This window comes from Pan troglodytes, chromosome 19, assembly GCF_028858775.2.
Source record: "Pan troglodytes isolate AG18354 chromosome 19, NHGRI_mPanTro3-v2.0_pri, whole genome shotgun sequence".
In the NCBI taxonomy this organism is placed as follows: Eukaryota; Metazoa; Chordata; class Mammalia; order Primates; family Hominidae; genus Pan; species Pan troglodytes.
Genome location: NC_072417.2, coordinates 91,396,802 through 91,416,611, shown reverse-complemented (window position 1 = coordinate 91,416,611; position 19,810 = coordinate 91,396,802). Strand labels below are relative to the sequence as shown.

The following is a 19,810-nucleotide window of genomic DNA, read 5'->3' as shown; positions in this document are numbered from 1 at the left end:
TTGTGGCCGTCCCACGCTGGAACGTCCTCCAGCCAGCCGCTGCGCACCTTTGGCGTGGAACGTCCAGCCCCTCCGCCAGTACTCCTGAAGCTGGACCCGCTCCTGCTGTCCCAGGCTGCACACCTCACTGTAGAATTGTCGCTCGATGTGCACATAGGCCGCTGGGATGGCGCCGGCCACCCCCTTGGCCCCAAAGAAGCCATTCACCTCTGGTGAGGCCAGCAGGATCTGGTACTCAGCCCGAGTGCCCAAGACCAGGTCCATGTAGGCCTGGGTCAGGTTGAAGTAGCCAGTGGTGAGGTAGACCTTTGCCCCGCGCTCTGCCTCAGTCAACAGGGTCTCAGTGACAATCTCATCGATTTGAATCTCGAAGGGCTTCATCTGAATCAGCGGATAAATCCAGGTGTCAGGGGCTGGTCTGCGATCCCCAGCAGCTGCTGCATCTTCCTGGGTCAAAAGAGAGTTGCTGTGGAAGGTCTGGGCATGCAGCATCTGCTGGCGGGTCCTGGCTGAGTTGATCACATCCATGACCCTCTTATTGGCTGCCTTGCAGTACTCGGCCCGGTCCCCTGGGGAAGACGTGAAAGAAGAGTGAAGGGAAGAGAAATGGAGGGTCTGGACTCTGCCCAGCTCAGGGGACAGGTCATGTGATAGGCAGGTGCAGATGCTACAACTGGATGTTCACTGAACACTCGCTGAGTGGGCCCAGGACCCCAAGCCCAGAGCGAGGCTCCTCTGGGGATACAGTTTGCCCAAGACAAGGGCCTGGTCCACAGTAGCCCACACTCAGGCAGAAGTGAAAGGCATGTCGACATATCATTCCAATTACAAACAAGCTCAAAACCAGGCAAGACAAACTGACAGGGAGAGAAATCAGGATAGTGGTTACCTTTGGGATAATTCCTTGGGGGGCACATACGGGGGGCCTCCAGGAAGCAGGTCCACTAGCAGCAGGTTCATGGCTGTACACCTGCGACTGGTGCTCAGGGTGCATGTTCTACTTCAATAAGGAAGCTCAGTCAAATAAAGACATGCAAGTATAACCAAAAAAGGAGCGTGCGTATTCCACAGACGGGGTCACAGGGCAAGCCATCACCTTGGATAAGCACATCACCATGTGGGAAAGCTTCCCACAGCAGTGACAGTGCCTGAGAGAGAGGAAGAATGGGCAGGCTCAGGCTCTGCATGGGGTGCCTTTTGTATTCGGACAAGACACTGGTGACAGGTGACCATGCAGACACACTGATGGGAAAGATGCTATTATCAGACAAGACAAAGCTGAAAATTAATGAGTAACGCATCCAACTCAAGAAGACAGGGGAAAGAAACAACAGAATAAAACCAAGAATACAGTATAGGGAAGCAAAAAATAAAAATAAGAACAGGCCGGGCAAGTGGCTCACGCCTATAATCCCAGCACAGCACTTACGGAGGTGGGAGCCGGCAGATCACCTGAGGCCAGGAGTTTGAGACCAGCCTGGCCAACATGGTGAAACCCTGTCTCTACCAAGAGTACAAACATTAGCCAGGTGTGGTGGTGTGTGCCTGTAACCCCAGCTACTCGGGCAGCTGAGGCTGGAGAATCACTTGAACCTCGGAGGCAGAGGTTGCACTGAGCTGAGATCGTGCCACCACACTCCAGCCTGGGTGACGAGAGCAAAAACTCCATCTCAAAAATATATACATACATATGTGTGTGTGTGTATATATATATATATATGAATAGAAGTTACTAGAATGAAAATGATACAAAAATGGAGAATATCAACTGTCCAAAGTTGATTGTCTGATAAAGGATTGATAAAACAACAAGGTTTTGGCAAGGCTGATCAGGGAAGTGAAACAGGGAAGGAGGGCTGTCCCAGGTCATCCTTGCTGGCTTGCATGGTCTGAGCTGGGGGCAGGAACAGACACTCAGTGCCTTTCAGGGCTGGGCTACAGAACAAAGAGAAGGACCAGCCCATGCAGGAGTCTAGCCTGTTGATGCCAACACCCTCCAGGGGAGAAAGGAGTCACACTGCCACATGCTGGACAGGGCTGCGGGAGGGAGGAGCACCGGGGGCCCTGAGCACACCCTGAGCCTCTCTGTGGACTCACTCTCCCAAGCACAGCTGGGCTCGAGTCTCCCTGCTCCTGCTCCGAGCGTGCTGGCTCTCATCCTGGCCTAAGCATGGCCTGTTGTCTCTCATATCCATGCCTGGCCCGTTACATTAGACCAGGGATCCACACACATTTTCTTTAAGGGTCAGATGGTAAATATTTTAGGCTTTCTGGGCCAAAAGGCAAAGCTGAGGATGCTAGGTAGGCACTCAGCAAGAGAGATACAGAGCTCCACAAGCTCTTTCCAGATGAAATTCAAAATACAACGGTAGGAACAGAGCATGGCGGCAGGCAGAGCATCACACCATCACAGTAGGGGTCTGAGGCCCAGGGCTCCCCTGACACAAAGACAGGGCTTCCACCAGGCGGCCCACTTAAAGGCTTCCATTCTAGGTCCACAAGACGCAGAGACCTCTTCTCCCAACAAGTTCCACCTTCAGCTCCTCCTCCCCAAGTTCAGACACTGCTGCAAATCCAGAAGCAGCAGCTCTCTAAAGGCCATGGGGGAGCCACAGCCGCAGGAATCACAGGAACGCAAATGCCCCAGAACACTCGCACCAGAACCTGCCTGGTTCCAGTGGGCAGAGCTGAGAGCTCTTTCACTTCCCTTTCCAGGCAGGGGGCCACAGAGCTCAAGGGAGCTGGGAGCCACAGGCCCAGGTGATAGGCTTGGGGAAATGGGCCCTAGGCGAACAGCTGCTGGCCTGGTTGCTTCCTGTGATGCAGGGCAGGCTTCTGGGTCACTCGCCCAGGCACACGTGTTCATTGCTGAGTAGCTACTTGTTAACTGCATCCTGACCTGAGTTTGTCACCCCCCTGCTAGTTCACCTGAGACCTGGGTCACTAGGACACGCTGCTGCATACCCTTGCCTGAGTCCTCCTCACCTGCGTCTTCCCTCCTTGTAGTGCAAACCTGAGTGACTCCGCCTCAAGGAGTAGGAGTCCCAAGCCCAAGCTCCCACCTTTCTGGGCCGGCTCTCTCACCCACAGAGCATGACTGATGGTCAGTGAGTCACATCTGTCTGGCTTCAAGGACAAAAGCAGAATGAAGCCCTGCCACCCAAGTCCCCTATGCCCGTGGCAGAACCACCTAGAGTTGTGTTCTCCCGGGCCCTCACTCCACCCCACCCACAGCCACAGAAGGGTGTCAGCGGCAGCCCCTACCTTTGTAAGGATGCACCATCCCATCCACCACCTGCACTGTGTCGTCCCCCTGCAGCTGCAGGGACACATCCCCCACCGCGTCCACCAGCTCCGTGAAGAAGTCGGCAATCTCCGCACAGTCCTGCAGGAACACGTAGCGGTCCTGGCGGTTGGTGAAGTAGGAGTCACTCAGGTTTGCACTACAGGGAGGGAAGATGCAGGTGAGGAGGACTCAGGCAAGGGTATGCAGCAGCGTGTCCTGGTGACCCACGTCTCAGGTGAACTAGCAGGGGGGTGACAAACTCAGGTCAAGATGCAGTTAACAAATAGCTACTCAGCAATGAACACGTGCAAAAGACAAAGCCAGAGTTGATCCAAGGTGACACAGCAAAGTGACCCACAGGCTCCTCCTCTCAAGGAGCCGACAGTCTAGCTGAGAAGAGGAGATGCAGACACAGAAAGTCAACTAACCACGCAGGGCTTTTTTTTTTTTTTGAGACAATCTCATTCTGTCGCCCAGGCTGGAGTGCAGTGGCATGATCTTGGCTCCCTGCAGCCTCCGCCTCCCAGGTTCAAGTGATCCTCCTGCCTCAGCCTCCCGAGTAGCTGGGATTACAGGCGTGTGCCACCACACCCAGCTAATTTTTGTATTTTTAGTAGAGACGGGGCTTCACCATGTTGTCCAGGCTGGTCTTGAACTTCTAACGTCAGGTGATCCCTCTGCCTCAGCCTCCCAAAGTGTGGGATTACAGAAGTGAGCCACTGCGCCCGGCCCATGCAGGGCTATTTATCAGCGCCCATGTTTGTTTGTTCTCTCTGTCCCACTAAGTGACAGCTGCCACTGGTACAGTCCCAGAGCAAGGATGCAATCAAGGGCTTTCTCTCAGCACCAGCAACCCAATCCTGGCCCCACTGCCGAGGGGAGGCCCTGTGAAAGGGCCCATATTTATCAGCCTAAGGACCTGGACTTCCAGGTCTGACTCTTGTTTATTTTTCTGGCTCTGTCTACCTGACAAAGTGACTCATCCTCTCTGATCTGTTTCCACATGTACACAGTGAGGAAAATACTACACAGGGTCGCTGAGGGTGGGAACAAACAACACACCTGAGTGGCCGGCACAGACTAAGTGCCCAGTCAACACTGGCTTCCAGTCAGCCCCCGGGGAATTCTAGCCTCAGTGGCAGAGACAGTGTCGGGGAGGTGCTGCGGGTGCACAGCAGCCAGACCTACAAGCAGGTTCTCCAAGACTGAGGGGAACGGGTTTCCCACTGTTCCTATTCCACTGCCCTCCAGCCTGCAGAGCAGGAGGGCAAAAGCCCTGACGGTGGGAAGCACTCACCCGCTCAAGATGACGCTGTTGTCGAAGAGGTACACCTTAATGTGCTGGAGGCCGATGGTCTCGTTGAAGCGCTCAGGGATGAGGAGCCGAAGCAGCCCCCGGAGGTGCGGCGTGTGAAAGAGGGAGACTCGGACCTGCTCTGGGAACCTCCGCAGGAGTGGGAGCAGCATTGTGCGGGAGTTCTTCCGGCCTGAACACGGACAGAGAAAACGGCAGCTGACTCACAACAGGAAGGCGTCCTGCCCCCAATGAGGAGCCACCTCCACGTGGCCTCGCCTTCACCTGTGCCGTCCACCCGAATCAGTCACACCAGCTGGGGCTACTCCTAGCCAGAGGACTTCCAGGCCAACCTCTGTCCTGCATGCTGGCCATGTCTCAGGCCTGAAGTCCTCGGCGTGGCAGACGCCTGCTCTTTTTGCCACACAGCACCCATTCACCCTTCTCCTGGTAACTGCACCCAACCTTCTCCGGGGGCACTACCCCACCCACTCGCAGCATTTCTGCTCTGGGTGAAGACGACCCTACCCACCTTGCCCCTCACCCCCAGCTCCATGAGGGAGCACGCAGGCCTGGGCTGGGCTACTCGGCACACTCCAAGCTCCCAGCTGGGCATGCCACCGTCAGGCCAGTCAGGAGCTTTGACCCGATTCTCATGGAATCAGACTCTTCCAAAAGACAAAGTGTCATGTGGAGACAAGCCTAAGCCACCAGGGGCCACCACACAGAGCCTGAGAAGGAAGCCAGCCCAAAGGAAACAGCTAGGGGATGAATCCTGGCGACACGGCCAAACCCCAAATCACAAGCCGCCCAAAGCAGATCAGTCACAGGAGTCCACAAAAAGTCTTTTTGCCTAAGGCAGTTTTTCAAGAGACAAAGTCTGGCTATGTTACCTAGGCTGGACTCAAACTCCTGGCTCAAGCAATCCTCCCACCTCAGCCTCCCACGCAGGTGGGACTACAGGGCATGCCACTGCACTCGGCTCCTGCCTAAGCTGTTTTTAGTTGGGCTTTCAGTCACTTGCGGCAGAAAAAAATCCTAACTCACACAGTCTGGCAGTCCTGGGCCAGCTTGGATGATCTCCAAATAGCCTTGTCTCTGCCTGGGGACGAGGGGGTGACAGTAACTCCTCTTGGGACTGAGGATCTGACACAGGAAGCATGAGGGGCCAGGCTTGCATGCCACCTACCTCGTGAGCCCCGCGTGAAGTCTAAGAGAATGGAGACCTTGAGATTTGAAGGAAACTTTGCTTGGAGTGACTTTTCTAGAGTACTTTCCAGGCAGTCCACCTACCAAGAAAGAACATAGAAGAGAAGATTAAGACCCAAAGAGGTGTGTGTATTTAAAGAAAAACAAATCGCCCCATCGGCTAGTGCCCTCGTCATCTTCTCCAAAGATAGGTTTGTGCCATCAGCACTCGGACACCAACACCACAAAAGCTCTCTGTCTGACAGCACCTTCATGATCATCAGAAGAAGCACCCAGGGGCCTGATCGGCCCAGGCCTCCAGGAATGGAAAGGGAGCTGCAGGCAGAGGCGTGCTGCCTGACAGCCAGCCCGTGCCACCCTGGAAATGCTACGACACCAGGTCTCACGTACATTTCAACACAGACAATCCTCACAGACACAACCAACAGTGCCCTCCTCGTAAAGAGTGCTTAGTAAATATTTGGCAAATGAATGAATCCAAGACACGGCCTGCCCACTGGCCACTCTCCGCAGTGCTGACATTCCATTCTTCTCCCATGAGAACACACAGGCTTCCAGGCTTGGAGTGGAGGGTATATCCTAAAAATAGAGGGAGGCGGCCGGGCGCAGTGCCTCAGGCCTCTAATCCCAGCACTTTGGGAGGCCAAGGTGGGCACATCACCTGAGGTCAGGAGTTTAAGACCAGCCTGACCAACATGGAGAAACCCCATCTCTACTAAAAATACAAAATTAGCTGGGGTGGTGGTGCATGCCTGTAATCCCAACTACTCGGGAGGCTGAGACAGGAGAATCGCTTCAACCCAGGAGGCGGAGGTTGCAGCGAGCCGAGATCGCGCCATTGCTCTCCAGCCTGGGCAACAAGAGCAAAACTCCGTCTCAAAAAAAATAAAAATAAAAAAAAAGAGGGAGGCCTCCTTCCTAGGAGAGGCAGAAAGGTGAGGTGTGAACCCACTGCACCTCCCTCTCCACACTCCAATCCCTATAGCTCCCACCAGTGACTCTGAACAAGGACAGACCAAGAAACGGCACTAACTGTGGGCAACGGGCCCGTCTGTTTCACTATACCGAGCGGAAAGCAATCCCAGGAGACCCAAGAGAAAGCAGTGATCTCATTCACAGACTCACTTCAGCTGAGCCTCAGATCCCACCATGCACCAGAACCTGCACTGGCCCCAACACCTCATATAAACCTGGTGACTGCTGGCTCCTTCCCACCCACCTATCTCACTGTAAGTGACAAGTGTGGCACAACAGCAAGTCCGAGGGAAACAAGGCTGGCCGCAGCCCTGGCACTTGACACCAGCCCTTGGCAGAACCAGCCAGCCAGCCCAACTTGCACTCAGGTCCGTTTGTCTAGTACAGGGTCAGAAAGCCTTTTGTGTAAACGGCCAGAGAGTAAATATTTGGAGCTTTACGGGCCAAATGGGTGCTGTCACAACTACCCCGTTCTGCCGCTGCAGCATGAAAGTGACCACAGACAATACACAAATGAATGAGTGTGGCTGTGTTCCAACAAAATTTTGTTTACCAATACAGAAATGTAAAGTTTTCATAAGTCACAAAATATGATTTTTTCTCTTCCCCAATTATTTGAAAATGTAAAAACCATTCTTTCTTAGCTCACAGGCTACACCATAACAGGTGGCAGGCCACATTTGGCCTGCAGGTCACAGTCGGCCAAGCCCTGAACTGGCAGACAGAGCTGCCTGGGGCCCTGTGTGGGTAGGAGGACACTGCCAGTGAGGCCCAGAAGGCCCAGACCAGACCTCTTCACGCTCTCCTCACCAGGCCCTCCCCCATGCTCTCCTCACCAGGCCCTCCCCCATGCTCTCCTCACCAGGCCCTCCTGACATGCCCATATCTGGGGCAACAAAAACAAGAGCTGGCTCTGACATGGAGGCCAAGGAAAGGCAGCTCCACACCAACTGCATGGCACAAAAAGCTGTGGCATGTTGGGGCCCATTCACTATTGCTGCCACAACCATCTCCCCATAAACCTTACCAGCTCCTGTTCCAAAGGACCTGTCCCCAGGTAGAGGGATGCCATCACGACCCGCCTCTTGGCTACTCTTATCTGCCCCTGAGAGAGGAGAAAAATTCAAAATTCAAATTCATCATTTTCACGGTTCACTAAGAAAACAGAACCCTTTGACCTGGGAGGCAAATCCCACTCCAAGCTGAACTATCCTATGTCTTCACCAATTAATATTTAAAGCAAGCTCGAAACGTGTATGGTAACCTCCCAAATAAGGTACCACAATCCTAAATGAAAATACTCAGCCTGCAAAGTAAAGCTCAGTCTAGGCCAACTATAAAATGCAACACGGCCATTAAGAAGAATGAAGGCAGGCTGGATGTAGTGGCTCACACCTATAATCCCAGCACTTTCGGAGGCCGAGGCAGGCAGATCACTTGAAGCCAGGAGTTTGAGACCAGCCTGGCCAACATGGCGAAACCCTGTCTCTACTAAAAACATAAAGATTAGCCACGCCATGGTGGCACATGCCTGTAATCCCAGCTACCTGGGAGGCTGAGGCAGAAGAATTACTTGAACCCAGGAGGCAGAGGTTGTGATGAGCCGAGATCGTGCCATTGCACTCCAGCCTGGGCAGCGAGAGCGAAACTCCGTCTTAAAAAAAAAAAGAAAAGAAAAGAAAAGAAAAACCTGTTTCTTCAAGCCAAGGAGAAAATCAAGTAGGAGCAAAGAGCCAACAGTTGCAGCATCATTCGGTACAAACAAGGACAGGTGAGCAGAGCAGGGAGGCAGGTGAGAGGGGAGAACAAAAGGAGACGCCTGTGTGCACACAAAGAATGCATTCTGAATGAGCCAGCCAAGCTAAGCGTGGATCAACAAACAGAACAAAAGCGCAGAAGGAGAGAAAATGGGCAGGCGCTCAAATGAGTGAGAGTTCATTTTCTGCACAAAGGTGAAAGGTGAGTCTCTACCCAGATTTCCTATTGTCTCTCAGCATTCCACCTGCTTGCCTGGCCCCATCAGACCTTCATTCTTTTTTTTTTTTTTTGAGATAGAGTCTCGCTCTGTTGCCCAGGCTGGAGTGCAATGGCGCGATCTTGGCTTACTGCAACCTCCACCTCCCGGGTTCAAGCGATTCTCCTGCCTCAGCCTCCTGACTAGCTAGGACCACAGGTGTGTGCCACCCTTCCGTATTTTTGGTAGAGACAGGGTTTCACCATGTTGACGAGGCTGTTCTCGAACTCCTGACCTCAGGTGATCCACCGGCCTCAGCCTCCCAAAGTGCTGGGATTACAGGCATAAGCCACCACGCCTGGCCTAGACCTTCATTCTAATATCACTGCTAATACAAACTCAGAGTTCATGCTGTTAAAAATCAGTGTTGATTAGTGTTCATTCCAATGAGCAGTTTAACCAGAATAACCAGAGGTGGCATGTAAACCTGAGTAACATGTTGAAAGCTGAACCCCCCAAATGCAAAACTTACATCACTACCAGGAGAGGAAAGGCACACACTTAAGACAGAGTCCCTAAAGAACCAAGACTACAAGCCTTAGACCCAGGATGTCTAGATTCCCAGTTACTTTGAAAGGCCTCTTCATGCATATCAAATCGCACCCACGAGTTTTTACTTCCTACTACATCTACCAAGATGACACTACTGTGTTTGGAGATGATTCCCGGGTTAGGGGTCCATCATACACAGACTAGATAAAGATGCCCTCCTCCCCTGTCCTTTAGCAAGGACATACCCATGTGACCCACGGGTCCTCAGTCCTCACCAACCTCCCTTCCCGTGGTCCACAACTTCACCATGGAGGAAAAGGAATCAGTGCGCCCATAAGAATCAAAGTCTAGGCCGGGCGCGGTGGCTCATGCCTGTAATCCCAGCACTTTGGGAGGCCGAGGCGGGTGGATCACGAGGTCAGGAGATCGAGACCATCCTGGCTAACACAGTGAAACCCCGTCTCTACTAAAAATACAAAAAATTAGCTGGGCGTGGTGGCGGGCGCCTGTAGTCCCAGCTATGCGGGAAGCTGAGGCAGGAGAATGGCGTGAACCCGAGAGGCGGAGCTTGCAGTGAGCCAAGATTGAGCCACTGCACTCTAGCCTGGGTGACAGAGCGAGACTCCGTCTCAAAAAAAAAAAAAAAGAATCGAAGTCTAGGCCCGTGGCCGCACACAGTGGCCAGTACTTTGGGAGGCCGAGGCAGGAGGATCACTTGAGCCCAGTGGTTCAAGACCCATCTGGGTAACATAGTGAGACCCCCTTCTCAAAAATAACAAAATTAGTAAATAAAAATAAGGTCTAGGTCCTTGTTCTCACTGTTGCCTTCTCAGAGCTTCTCCACCTGAGACGCTGGCCCCACAGGCAAGTTTCTGACTGTGGCTCAGCTCAACCATCTATGAAGCTGAAACCTGACAGGTAAAACCCAGAAGGAATAAGCTTGAGCAGCTATCCAAAGTTTCTAGACTAGAAAGCACTCAGGACTCACCAACCTGATCCCCCAAAAGCTCTAACTCAAACTTCTTTCCTTTAGATACCACTTACCTTCATGAGCTCGAAAAACTCTGCCGGGGAAGAAAGCACCCTAATGTGAGAACTGGAGACTCCAAATTCTGGAACCAGGTTTCTGATCCACTGGAACCGGTGCACGCCTTCTGGACACAGGCAGCAAGGTGGGGAGGTGACCTGGGGAACAGCTGGGGACAGCAAGGGAGCCAATAACAGCCATGGTGACCTGGTTAAAGAAATATGCAACTGGGTCACACCTCAAATACCTCAAATACTTCTGCAGAAGCCCCCCTCAGTTACTGGGGAGTGAAGAGGGGCTGGGAGATGGGTGCGTTGCTTGTGTTATGAATGTCAGATTTTCTAGAACATTTTAAAAAGTGAGCCCAACTCAAGCTCTGCTAAAGGATTTTTCCTTCAGCCCCCTTTCCTGTTATTCCTTAAAGAGCCTACTAACTGAGCAACTTGAGAAGTGTCAATACCTATAGATAAATCCCAAACTTTAATTCCAAACAACTCAGGAACCAAATTTAGAGCATCCACAAGTAAACTCATAAAAGCTACCACATGGTTAGCTACCACACGGCAACGTTCTAATGAATCTACCTCAAAAATATTTGCCTGCAGCCACCACTAAAAGACACCTAGCAGAAGGGTAAGTCTGGCAGAAGTCTGATGATTACAGCCCAGATGCCCCGCTTTATGACTCATGAGATAAACAAGACTTCTATTCAAGGAAGCACCCAGAAAAAGAAACTTTTCTCTTTAAAAATCCAATTTATGCTGAGCATGGTGGCTCAGGCCTATAATCCTAACACTTTGGGAGGCCAAGGCAGGACGAATGCTTGAGTCAAGGAGCTCAGGACCAGCCTGAGCAATATAGCAGGACCCAGTGTCTACAAAAAAATTGTTTAAAATTAGCTGGGCAGGCTGGGTGCAGTGGCTCACACCTGTAATCCCAGCACTTTGGGAGGCCGAGGCAGGTAGACAACCTAAGGTCAGGCGTTTGAGACTAGCCTGACCAATATGGAGAAACCCCATCTCTACTAAAAATACAAAAATTAGCCGGGCGTGGTGGTAAGTGACTGTAGTCCCAGCTACTTGGGAGGCTAAGGCAGGAGAATTGCTTGAACCAGGGAGGTGGAGGTTGCAGTGAGGCGAGATCACACCACTGCACCCCAGCCTGGGTGACAGAACAAGACTCTGTCTCAAAAAAAAGTTACCTGGGCATGGTAGCACAAACCTGTAGTCCCAGCTACTCAAGAGGCTGAGGCAGGAGGATCTCCTGAGCCCAAGAGTTCAAGGCTGTTCTCCCAGCTATGATCATGCCATTGCATTCCAGCCTGGGTGGCACAGCGAGACCCTGTCTCAATCAATCAAAATCAGACTCGGAAAGAAAAACTGGAGCAGGGAGAGATGGGAGAAAATGAGCTCCTCTCAAGAGTGATGATGAGCCGTGGCCGCGCACGGTGGCTCACGCCTGTAATCCCACCACTTTGGGAGGCTGAGGCGGGCAGATTACCTGAGGTCAGTGGTTCAAGATAAGCCTAGCCAACATGGTGAAACCCCATCTCTACTAAAAATAAAAATACAAAAAAATTAGCCGGGCATGATGCAGATGCCTGTTATCCCAACTACTCAGGAGCCTGAGGCAGGAGAATCGCTTAAACCTGGGAGGTGGAGGTTGCAGTGAGCTGAGATGGTGCCACTGCACTCCAGCCTGGGCAACAGAGCAAGACTCCATCTCAAAGAAGAAAAAAAAAAAGAGTGATGATGAGCCATACTCATTCACCATCAGACACATCCTGTTTGGTGGGGTCACACACCATTTCTGGCCAGTGTTAGCTCGACCACATAAAGCTGCACCCCGGCGGACTCCACACTCCACTGAGGCCAAGGCTGAAGGAGATGAATTTCTGCCCACAGAACTTCATTTCTGCTGCTCAATGACTAAAAACCTGCGGGAGATGGGGGTGGAGGGACTGCACACCCAGAGCACCACACAGACCTGACCTACTATGAATCCTAGTCCTGCAAACAGCAGCCGGAAAATCCTCTTCAGTGTGTGACCTCAAGAGGGACGTGGGGAAGAGGATGCTCAAACATCCCAAGGCCTGAATGGCCACAAATTCCAGGAAGATGATTTCACTCACTTGCTTCATGATAAAGCCCTCAATCTTCCCAGGCTTCGTAAACGTCCCTGCACAGACAACAGATGGCCCACAGCTGCACTTCCCAGAAAGCCCACCGGTCTGTCACTGCTGATTCACTGCCAAGAAAACCTTAGTCAACAGCAGAAGGTGCTGCCTCTGTGGATCCTGGAAGTCTGCGACTGGCCGTGGCCACCCAGTGCAGAGGTGGGAAACAGCTGTTCTCCCCCACTGTCTCTAGAGGGGGTGATGACACTCACAGGCATCAGCTTGCAGATGAAGGGCCTAGATGTGTAACGCAGGGCTCACTGCCTGGGTTTCCCAAATCCTGGGCCACCCTCCTGCAAAGCTCAAGAGAGGAGAGCGAAGGACCCTTCAGTGCAGCAGAAACCACCGGACAATGGGAAAGGTGCACAGCGACCCATCAACCCGAGGCCCCAAGGGGCCTAGAGTCTCATATTCACTAATGAAACATGGTCTGGGGGGGGGGGGCGGGGGGGGGGGGGCGGGGGAACAGGCAACAGCAGCATAAAATCAATGTCTCCCCTGCCTCACAGCATTTCTGCCATCTCTCAGACCATCCAAAAATCAGATGCCGCTGTACTGCTCCAGGTCATGTGGTCAGTCCACACGCGGCCTTCAAAGAAGCTGAGAGCCGCAGCCCAGCACAGTGGCTCATGCCTATAATCTTAGCACTTTGGGAGGCCAAGGCGGGAAGAAAACTTGAGGTCAGGAGTTCGAAACCAGCCTGGCCAATATGGTGAAACCCCGTCTCTACTAAAAACACAAAAAATTTAGTTGGGTGTGGTGGTACATGCCTGTAATCCCAGCTACTTGGGAGGCTGAAGCAGGAGAATCGCTTGAACCCAGGAGGCGGAGGTTGCAGTGAGCCAAGATTGCACCACTGCATGCCAGCCTGAGTGACAGAGTGAGACTTCGTCTCAAAAAAAAAAGGGGGCTGAGCACGGTGGCTCGCGCCTATAATTCCAGTACTTTGGGAGGCCGAGGCAGGTGGATCACCTGAGGTCAGGAGTCCAAGACCAGCCTGGCCAACACGATGAAACCCCGCCTCTACTAAAAATACAAAAATTGGGCCGGGCATGGTGGCTCATGCTTGTAATCTCAGCACTTTGGGAGGCCAAGGCGGGCAGATCATGAGGTTAGCAGTTCGAGAACAGCCTGGCCAATATGGTGAAACCCTGTCTCTCTAAAAATACAAAAATTAGCCGGGCATGGTGGCGCACACACCTGTAGTCCCAGCTACTCAGGAGGCTGAGGCAGAAGAATCACTCGAACTGGGAGGCGGAGGTTGCAGTGAGCTGAGATTCTGCCGCTGCACTCCAGCCTGGGCAACAGAGCAACACTCCGTCTCAAAAAAAAAAAATTAGCCGCCCGTGGCTGAGGCAGAACTGCTTGAACCTGGGCGCCAGAGGTTGCAGTGAGCCGAGATCACACCATTGCACTCCAACCTGGGTGAGAGAGGAAGACTCTGTCCCCCCACAAAAAAAAAAAAAAGAAAAGGAAGAAGAGGAAACACTCCTTGGCACATAGCAACCCAGGAGAGGGCAAGTTCAACTTAACCCTCAACAAAGCCATCATGTGAGCACATATGACATACCATGGAGGGTACAAATGAAGAACCAGGCAGTCTCTGCCTCCCACAACCTTGGTAGCCTCACAGACTTACACACCTGACATCATCTAAGAACACAAGAAAAGATGCTAAAATTAAATCAATGTCCAAATAGACAGTGCATGTGCTTCAAGGCATCAAAAAGGGGAACTGGTGATGCCTGGGCTACTGGGAAGGTTCTGCAGCATTCTCCTCCAGTGGCCTCAAAAAACTGGTAGGATTCAAACAAGGAACTCAGAGGGGAGGGTGTTTCAGGCAGGAAGTGTGAAGGGACGTAAGCAGAAGAAACTGGGCTGGGTGCAGTGGCTCACACTTGTAATCCCAGCACTCTGGAGTCTAAGGCAGGAGAATCACTTGACACCAGGAGCTCCGGACCAGCCTAGGCAACATAGCAAGACCCTGTCTCTACAAAAAAAAAAAAAAAAAATTAGCCAGGCGTGGAGGCATGTGCCTGTAGTCCCAGCTACTTGGGAGGTTGAGGGGGACGATCGTGTGACCCTAGAGGTCAAGTGCAGAAAGAAAGAAACAGGAACAAGACCACTTTCAGCAGAAAAACCCAAGAGGGCCTCAATAGTCGAGAGAAAACACACATACACAGAGCCTACACAGGTGTCAGGGTTCACCTATCACCTCCGTCCTACCTGTGGAGACCCACTTTGGCAGGTACAGGGCTGATGAGCCCAGAGCCCCTGGGGTTATCCTAGGCAGGTCTCCTCCTTACCAGGCAGCTCTCACTGGGAATGTTCCACGAGGGCCTCAGGCCAAGAGTTCTTGAAGGCTTTTTTATGTTGGCTTCCTGTTTAATCTGTGTACTGACAGGTTTATTTTTGTTAGAGAGGAAAAGGAGCTGAAAGCCAACTACGTTTCATGGATACATTATGGAGGAGACTCAACCTTCAAGTGGCAATTTTAAATACCCAAAAAAGGTAGGTGCATAAAAAAGGAGCTGAGTGTTTTACACAGGTCGCCACAATGACAACATATGCCAAGGAGACCACATCTGGACTAGTGTCACTCAAAAAAACTAAATGGCCAGGCACGGTAGCATGTGCCTATAATCCCAGTGCTTTAGGAGGCTGAGGCAGGAGGATCACTTGAGGCCAGGAGATCGAGACCAACTTGGGCAACATAGAGAAACCCCCTCTCTAGAAAAATTAAAAGTTAGCCAGGCATGGTGGCGTGCACCTGTAGTCCCAGCTACTAGGGAGGCTGAGGCAGGAAGACTGCTTAAACCCAGGTGTTCGAAGCTGCAGTGAGCCAAGATTGTGCCACTGCACTCCAGCCTGGGCGACAGAGCGAAACTCCACCTCAAAAAAAAAAAAAAAGGCTGGGCGCGATGGCTCACACCTGTAATCCCAACACTTTGGGAGGCCAAGGCGGGCATATCACCTGAGGTCGGGAGTTCAAGACCAGCCTGACCAACATGGAGAAACCCCATCTCTACTAAAAATACAAAATTAGCCAGGCCTGGTGGCACATGCCTGTAACCCCAGCTACTCGGGAGGCTGAGGAAGGAGACTCACTTGAACCCGGGAGGTGGAGGTTGCAGTGAGCCCAGATGGCGCCACTGTGCACCAGCCTGGGCAACAAGAGGAAAAACTCCAACTCAAAAAAAAAAAGGCTGGGCGCAGTGGCTCTCACCTGTAATCCCAACATTTTGGTAGCCCTGCGCAGTCAGATCACCTGAGGCCAGGAGATCGAGACCAGCCTAGCCAACATGGCAAAACCCCATCTCTACTAAAAATACAAAAATTAGCTGGGCATGGTGGCGCACGCCTATAGTCCCAGCTACTCGGGAGGCTGAGTCAGGAGAATTGGTTGAACCTGGAAGATGGAGGTTGCAGAGGTCACACCACTGCACTCCAGGCTGCATGATGGAGAGAGACTGTGTCTCAAAAATGCTAATCATCATCATCACCATCATCATCATCATCACCATCATCATCATCACCATCATCATCACCATCTAACTGCAACACATCAGCCAGGACAGAAGGAGCCAGTTCCTGCTCTGAAACTATACTGCTCGCTGCTCAGGGACCTATTTTTTTCTTTCACATCAGACAGAACCCCATGGGGGTCAGTTCCCGGCTTTCCACAATGTAACTCCTGGGAATTTGCTCAGAAAAGGTTTATCCCCATGCTAAAGCAGCCCCCACTGCATAATAATCCCAGCCTCCAGGGGCTGACCACCTGCGCAAGCTCAATTCCCCCATCCCAGGGAGGCTTACTTACCAAGAAAGCACATGGCCCAGTCCCAAAGCCCCAAGAGACGTGAGGAGGCAGAGGCTGTGGTTATTTTACCAAAAAAGTCTAGTTACATGTCACATTCACCATTTAGAGAACTAAACCAGTACACACACAATTTCCACATCAAGACCTGGGCTCCCCTGAATCATCTCTTTCTAGACACCATCTAGCGCCCAGTTCTAGTTATGGGAAGGAGGAAGTGGTGGGGGCTGGGGAGTCAGATTAATAACCTTCTGCCACCCTTGCCTCTCTGAAGGCCACTCCTTTACCCTGGAATATTGGAGAAGTTTAGAGAGCAGGACCAGGGCAAGAGCCAGTGATACCCCCTAGCACCAGTGCCCCAGCATTCAAAATCAAACCAGCTGTACTACATCACCACACCAACCTCAGCAACAACCAAAACAAATGACAGACAATGCAAAACAATCCTCAGCCTGCCACTCTAAAGGTGAAATGAGACCAGCATCTTCTCAGAGGACCAGCCCGTGGCCCGGCTCCAGCCACCACCCCAGGAAGCCTGACTCTGGAGAAAGGTTCAGTCACCTGATTTAAGGCTTCCTGTGGAATCTGCAGGCAAATTCCCTGAACTGAGGAGTGGGCTGGGCCTAAGTGCTGAGGACCCCTGACTGAGAGAGGTCCTCAGCAGGGTGCCTTAGGGAGGGGAGGAAAGTTTCTTCCCATCATCTTGAGGAAGACCCACATCTGAACCGCTCTGACCAAGCGGCGAGCCAGGACTGAGGCCGCCACCAAGCAAGGAGAGGGAAGCCTGCTTAGCCACCCAGGCAGCCCCAGGCAGGACAACGCGCCCTGCACACACTTGCCCCCATGAGAGGCCTCAGTGGGAACTGAGCTCACAATAATCAGCCAAACTGAAACAGTGAGAGCAGGAAGCAGCTGAGAAGCTATGGAACACACCTGTTTACAAAAGAAACCTGGGGGCCGGGCACAGTGGCTCACGGCTGTAATCCCAGCACTTTCAGAGGCCGAGCAGGCAGATCATGAGGTCAGGAGTTCAAGACCAGCCTAGCCAACACAGTGAAACCCCATCTCTACTAAAAATACAAAAATTAGGCCAGGCACGGCGGCTCACGCCTGTAATCCCAACACTTTGGGAGGCCGAAGCAGGCGGATCACGAGGTTAGGAGATCGAGACCATCCTGGCTAACATGGTGAAACCCCATCTCTACTAAAAATTACAAAAAATTAGCCGCGCGTGGTGGCAGGCGCCTGCAGTCCCAGCTACTCGAGAGGCTGAGGCAGGAGAATGGCATGAACTCGGCAGGCAGAGCTTGTAGTGAGGCAAGATCATGCCACTGCACTCTGGCCTGGGCGAAAGTACGAGACTCCATCTCAAAAAAAAAAAAATACAAAAATTAGCCGGGCGTGGTAGCAGGCGCTTGCAATCCCAGCTACTTGGGAGGTTGAGGCACGAAAATGGCTTGAACCCAGGAGGCAGAGGTTGCAGTGAGCCGAGATTGCGCCACTGCACTCCAGCCTGGGCGACAGAGCAAGACTCCATCTCAGAAAAAGAAAGAAAGAAAGAAACCTGGGGAAAACAGAAGGCATTTCTCCCTTTTGGAGGAGACGGTTTTCCACTTCACCGTTCTGCAGCTGCGCGTGCTCTGCTTCATGGAAAACACTGGCACCCCTCGCCTTTCTCCTCAGCGCATGTCAACAGCACCTGGAGGCCCTACAGGGCTCCCGCTTCTCAGAGAAGGGATGCCACTGAAGACAAGCAAACACCAGGGAATTACACCGCGGTCTACAGTGCACCTTTAGACGTCCCTTCCACATCTTCTCCCGGTGTCAGAGAACACGTGTTTCCCCCTAGAGCTGCAGTACTGACTGTCACCCACTACCAATGGGACACATGTAACAGACCAACTTCTTGGGGTTTTTTCAAAACAGGGTATGTAGGACTTTGATGAAAGAGTACGGTAAAGCTGGAGGGCTGTCCTCACTTAACAGGGCAGAAGTTGCGCTCTCCATACCAAACACAGGTCGGTAATTCAGTGTCCCTCAGAGGCGTGGTCTGAAGGTCCAGGGGCCCTTCTTTAACCGTAAGGTACATTCACGGTACAGACTCTGTGGCCTGGAGCCCATCCAAATCTGTACAAAACCATGAAAAAAGAAGTTTTTAAAAGAAACTGAGCTCTCTGGATTGCAATATTTTCAGAAACTACTTTTTGAGAACAACTCACCCTACCCGCTCAGTCACAAATATTTAAATGTAAAAAAGTGAACTGATGAGAAAAAGCAACAGTCATAACACTTCCTGAGAAAGGCTCCAGAAACTACAAGAAGGTACCGTACTTCCTGCAACCCTGGCAGCAGGCGGCCCTTCCTGACTAATGCAAGACCTAACCCCGAGTAAGGGAAATGAGTGTGGATTCCCGTAGGTTACAAAAGACCAACGGCCTGCTGAACTCCCATAGCAAGTCCGGCACGAGAGGCCCAGGCTGCCAGCATGCAGCTACATGCTGACTAGATGACTCTCCCCTTGGCTTAGCCAAAAGGAAGTCGATTACATTGGGGACCAGAAATCCAAAATATATTTATAACCCACAATACAGCCTGGGTGGCCAAATGCACCAGGCACATCAAAGTGCCTGACGAGAACCAATCGCATGTTCTATGACTCCAAAGGGCTTCAGCCAGCCTGACTCCTAGCACCCTCAAAATCGACCCGTTTACATAAATCAGATCACGCTATTACAAAGGGATTATCATTCAGACCATTTTAATCCCAGGCTGGGTTCTATTTGCCTACCAGCAGACAACTGATTGAGTCTAATTCATCACCAACTATAACGTGCTCAGGGATACTCACATTAATATTCACTTAAAGCTACAATTGAGTCAGTCCGTTGTAAATCTTTTAATTCACTGCAAAATCAAATCTGAATTATTTGGCAAAACTATGCTTTGATTCTAAATATCCCCTTCCCAGCCATTATACTGCTATAAACAAACGAAGAGATGGTTATACTAAACTCTGAAGAGTAAGGAAGACCGAATCCCATCACAAAGTTCAAAGAAAAGTAACTTCTGGAAATCTGGTGGTCCCTCAGAGTAAAAACTACTTACACGTTGAACAAGTGACCTGCCACTACAATGTAAGAAAGTCTAGGCCGGGCACAGTGGCTCACCCCTGTAATCCCAGCACTTTGGGAGGCTGAGGTGGGCGGATCACCTGAGGTCAGGAGTTCAAGACCAGCCTGACCAACATGGAGAAACCACATCTCTACTAAAAATACAAAATTAGATGGGCGTGGTGGCACATGCCTGTAATCCCAGCTACTCGAGAGGCTGAGGCAGGAGAATCACTTGAAGCCAGGAGGCAGAGGTTGCGGCACTTCAGCCTGGGCATCAAGAGTGAAACTCCGTCTCAAAAAAAAAAAAAGGAAAGAAAATCTAATTGAAAACAATCTGCTGGACACCTGTTTCCCTCTTATAACTCAGAGAAGTTAAGAACCCCTAACCCATCCAACACACACACTCA

At 51.7% G+C, this 19,810-nt stretch overlaps 1 protein-coding gene and 1 non-coding gene across 8 annotated transcripts in view; both read right to left on the bottom strand.

The window, feature by feature from the left end:
• Positions 1-19,810, bottom strand: part of PGS1 (phosphatidylglycerophosphate synthase 1) — a 45,094-nt gene that overhangs the window by 20,492 nt on the left and 4,792 nt on the right. For 3 of the 7 annotated variants that reach the window (XR_010152720.1, XM_009433238.4, XM_009433239.4), the window contains exons 2-7: positions 10,315-10,504; positions 7,792-7,869; positions 5,770-5,869; positions 4,584-4,773; positions 3,265-3,443; positions 48-569 (exon numbers count right to left, since the gene is read on the bottom strand). Coding sequence is in view for 5 of the 7 variants with exons in the window: in XM_009433238.4 (XP_009431513.2) it covers positions 48-569; positions 3,265-3,443; positions 4,584-4,773; positions 5,770-5,869; positions 7,792-7,869; positions 10,315-10,504 (1,259 nt within the window). In the remaining 2 variants the exon portion in view is untranslated. 7 annotated transcript variants of the gene reach the window in all.
• LOC112206165 (small nucleolar RNA SNORA30/SNORA37 family) lies at positions 4,058-4,186 on the bottom strand. Its single transcript, XR_002940365.1, has one exon. It is a non-coding gene; the product is annotated as a small nucleolar RNA SNORA30/SNORA37 family (small nucleolar RNA).